Source organism: Oncorhynchus clarkii, chromosome 14, assembly GCF_045791955.1.
Source record: "Oncorhynchus clarkii lewisi isolate Uvic-CL-2024 chromosome 14, UVic_Ocla_1.0, whole genome shotgun sequence".
Taxonomy (NCBI): Eukaryota; Metazoa; Chordata; class Actinopteri; order Salmoniformes; family Salmonidae; genus Oncorhynchus; species Oncorhynchus clarkii.
In genome coordinates this window covers 36469166-36473871 of record NC_092160.1, presented here as the reverse complement: position 1 = coordinate 36473871, position 4706 = coordinate 36469166, and the positions used below count along the sequence as shown (strand labels likewise).

Here is a 4706-nt window from a genome sequence, read left to right as displayed (position 1 = left end):
GAACAACCACTGTCCCTGACTAACAGACTGTGTAGATAGGTAAACAACCACTGTCCCAGACTAACAGACTGTGTAGAGAGGTAAACAACCACTGTCCCAGACTAACAGACTGTGTAGAGAGGTAAACAACCACTGTCCCAGACTGTGTTAGAGAGGTAAACAACCACTGTCCCAGACTAACAGACTGTGTAGAGAGGTAAACAACCACTGTCCCAGACTGTGTAGAGAGGTAAACAACCACTGTCCCAAACTAACAGACTGTGTAGAGAGGTAAACAACCACTGTCCCAGACTAACAGACTGTGTAGAGAGGTAAACAACCACTGTCCCAGACTAACAGACTGTGTAGAGAGGTAAACAACCACTGTCCCAGACTAACAGACTGTGTAGAGAGGTAAACAACCACTGTCCCAGACTGTGTAGAGAGGTAAGCAACCACAGTCCCAGACTCTCAGACTGTGTAGAGAGGTAAACAACCACTGTCCCAGACTAACAGACTGTGTAGAGAGGTAAACAACCACTGTCCCAGACTAACAGACTGTGTAGAGAGGTAAACAACCACTGTCCCAGACTGTGTAGAGAGGTAAGCAACCACTGTCCCAGACTCTCAGACAGTGTAGAGAGGAAGACAACCAATCATACCTCTGTTCTACAATATGGCTGCGTATAGATTCTTGGGAGTTGCACACTTCCCGAAATGCATTTAACAATGTGAAAACTCCCTTTAGCCCAGGCTTACACCAATCCAATGCTTTTGAATCCATGACAGAGATGTAAGTGCACACTTTTGGGAGACGTGCAGATAATTGAGATGCAGCCTATCTCAGTACTGTACTAGATTTGGGATGTGGCCTATCTCAGTAGTGTACTAGAATTGTGATGTAGCCTATCCCAGTACTGTACTAGAATTGGAATGTAGCCTATCCCTGTACTGTACTAGAGTAAAAAACTCAACATTGTGTCTTGTTAGATTTTATAAGGGTGAAGTATAGCTATGCGTATGGAAACAAATAGTTGGGTGTGTGTCTTGTTATGTCCCTTGAGGTGAGGCATTGGCCGTGTTCGATAGCATCAAAACCGTGATGTATCATGGGTAAATTGTGATTGGATGATTGATCTACAAAGGAATAGTGAGTAGTTATTTATGATGCAAGATGATTTGTAGATCAGTCAGTCTCAACTTGCCTTTAAAGTTGGCTGCAGTGTCAAACGCAGACATTGAGATTGTTCCACATCGCAGGCCGACTACCGACTGACAGATCTACAAAAAATACCTTGCGTCATAAATACCTACTCATTATTATTTGTAGATCAGTCACAATTTACCCCCAGGCACATTACAGGTTTGATCCTCTTGAACACAGCCATTATCTCTGTCTGTCTGCTTGTACAGGTCAAACCCAAGACACGTCATTGTTTCCATTGGAGCTGGTTTTAGCAGTGTGATTATCTGGCTTCTGCTACCCCCTGCTGGCTGTTCTGTAAAAAATCTACCTGTATCTGATACACACTGCATGTAACCCTATCAATGAACAGAATACCATCATGTCAAAACAATTAAACAGAAAATGTCATTAAAAAAAGTGTATTTATTTTGTCCCACTCAAAATATATTGTTGAATTAATTCATGGACAAGCTTAATCTTTGCTCTGTATCTCTTAAATATCCCAGTGCTCACTACACGTCTTCAGGTATTTCTCTTCATCCTTCTATTTCCTCTCTGTCACTGCAGGTATGATCCCAAAACAGACACATGGACCACGGTGTCCTCTCTGAGTGTCCCCAGAGATGCTGTAGGTATCTGTCTGCTAGGAGACAGGCTATATGCTGTCGGAGGATACGATGGAACCTCCTACCTGAACAGTGTTGAGTCCTATGATGCACAGAACAATGAATGGACTGAGGTAACTTGAATCATTCCTTAGATCTTCTTAGAATGCTTTTCGACCCAGAATTCCAATAGCCAGGCACAACCTTTAATTTCCATTGTGTAATAGTTTTTTAAGACGGACTGAATGACCTTTCATTACCCTTTACTGTATGTCTCCAACAGGAGGTCAATCTCAACATTGGAAGGGCTGGAGCCTGTGTTGTAGTTGTGAGAATACCTTAAGGACTACAACTCCCTACAACCCCCTGGAATGCCACACAGAACACATGATATGATGTCACCACTGATGTCACCACTGAGAATGTTTTTCCATCAGTTTTTCTACTGTAAAGACAAACCTCTACTGCATTCCTCACAAACCAATGTTTCCATTAACAGTGATTTTCATTGTCCACTTGAAAGTATTTTATCTTTGATTATAAGAACGTACTTTACCATATCTAGAGATCAAGTAAGTGGTTAGTTGTGGTTAAAAATATTAGGAAACTTTCCTTGGTCTGGTTACTCTGTTAAAATGCTCTATCAGTAAATAATGATCAGAAAATAGTGATCAGACAATAATGTTCTCTATATGATACAATGAAAGAAATGACATTTATTAATTGATACTTTTACATTTATACAGCAACATTCTATATTTGTCTCATCACATAATATTTTTTCTCGATTTATACTCCTATGTATATCTCGCTTTTAGCCACCTGAAAATTAAATGTACTTTTTCTATTTTTACTACATCTCTGTTGCTAAACTGGATTTCTACTCTTGGACAAAACGTTTTGAAGAAGGATCACTGTGAATAATACTGAAGATGAAGAGTTTGCAAAGTGCCGCTCTACCAGAACAATTTGAGAAAGTTACTCATGTTGCTCAACAACTGTGAGCTGGATATAGTTATTTTCGAAAGGAAAGAAATCTAACAAAAAGTTTTCAAAAATATTTTTTTTTCTTGGAAGCTATATCTGAATTACACCAAAGTCATTACCCAGTCTTAGAAATGTTTTGTAGATGTTTTAAAAAATATATACAAATATATCATATTGATATTTCGCATTACTACAAAGATTTTAGTAGGTTTGCTAAAATTGCAGTCATCTTTATGACATCATATCATGCCTAAACAAATGCATTACTGTCATCTCCAGTGTTTCTTTTTATATTTTGGCATGCTAGTTAATATTCATTTGTAATTAAACAATATAGAATTGTTTTGGGATGTTTCGTTAGGATTCCCATTAGCTGTTGCGAAAGCTGCAGTTAATCTTCCTGGGCTCCACATAACACATGAAACATGACATTAAACAGAATATTAATAGACAAGAACAGCTCAAGGACGGCACTACATCAATTTAAAAATGGCAAATGTTGCCTACATATCAATACATACACTCAAACTATCTAGGTCAAATAGGGGAGAGGCGTTGTGGGGAGAGGTGTTGCTTTAACTGTTTAAAAAAAAAAAAAAAGTTTGCGGTTCATTTGAGCAACGGAGTTCCACACAATACTGTCTCTGTATTTTACTGTACGCATTCTTGAATTTGTTCTGGATTTGGGGACTGTAAAAAGACCCCCGGTGGGGTAAGTGTGTGTGTCAGAGCTGTGTGTAAGTTGACTATGCAAACCATTTGTAATTTTCAACACATGAATGTTTCTTATAAAAAGAAGAAGTGATGCAGTCAGTCTCTCCTCAACTCTGAGCCAAGAGAGACTGGCAATGAAGAGCAAGACGTGCCGCTCTGTTCTGGGCCAGCTGCAGCTCAACTAGGTCATTCCTTGCAGCACTCAACCACACGACTGGACAATAATGAAAATAAGACAAAACTAAAGCCTTGCTTTTTGGAGTGGGATGACATAAAAGCAGAGCAACTCATTATTATGGACAGAAAGACCCCTCACCATCTTTACAACCATTGAATCTCTATGTTTTGACCATGACAGTTTGACCATGACAGTGTATTTAGTCTCAACAACTTGTTCAACAGCCACACATTCATTACCAGATTCAGCTGAGATCTAGAACTTAAGGAATAAATTGTACCAAATGCAATGCTCTTAGTTTTAGAGATGTTCAGGACCAGTGTATTACTGTATACTCATTCCTAAAGGGTTTCAGTGACTTCATTAGCTGTAGTTGCTGATGTGTATATGGTTGAAACATCCACATACATGGACACACAGGCTTTGTTTAATGCCAATGGCAGGTCATTGGTAAAACAAGAAAAGAGTAGAGGGCCTAGAGAGCTGCCCTGTGGTACACTACACTTTACATATTTGACATTAGAGAGGCTTCCATTAAATAAAAACCCTCAGAGTTCTATTAGATAGATAGCTCTTAATCCTGAGTGGCGCAGCTGTCTAAGGCACTGCATTTCAGTGCAAGAGGTGTCATTACAGTCCCTGGTTTGAATCCAGCCATAGTCAGAGTCCCATAGGGCGGCGCACAATTGACCCAGCGTCGGCTGGCTTTGGCCGTAGTAGGCCATCATTGTAAATAAGAATTAGTTCTTAACTGACTTGCCTAGTTAAATATAAATAAATAAAATCCACAATATGGCAGAGGTTAAAAAGCCATAACGCAAACATTTTCTGAATAACAGGTCATGGTCAACAATGTTAAAGGCTGCACTGAAATCTAACAGTACAGCTCCCACAATCTTCTTATTATCAATTTCCTTCAACCAATCATCTGTAATGTCTGTTGTTAAATGAAGACCAAGGTGCAGAGTGGTAGGCGTACATTTTCTTTAATTATAAATGTTCCACCAAAAACAATAAACAACTCAACGAATGTAAAGCTAGGAGTGCAAACACATGC

General features: G+C 39.3%; 1 protein-coding gene across 4 annotated transcripts in view; it reads left to right on the top strand.

Annotated features, from left to right (window-relative positions):
* The window catches only part of LOC139366094 (kelch-like protein 4), a 49087-nt gene extending 45155 nt beyond the window's left edge, over positions 1–3932 (top strand). The window contains exons 10-11 of one of the 4 annotated variants that reach the window (XM_071103190.1): positions 1733–1904; positions 2054–3932. In XM_071103190.1, coding sequence (XP_070959291.1) covers positions 1733–1904; positions 2054–2113 — 232 coding nt within the window. In that variant the 3' untranslated portion in view covers positions 2114–3932. The remainder of the gene's footprint in view (positions 1–1732; positions 1905–2053) is intronic. The other 3 variants (XM_071103189.1, XM_071103191.1, XM_071103188.1) reach the window with 3 other exon arrangements.
* Positions 3933–4706: the final 774 nt, after the last annotated feature.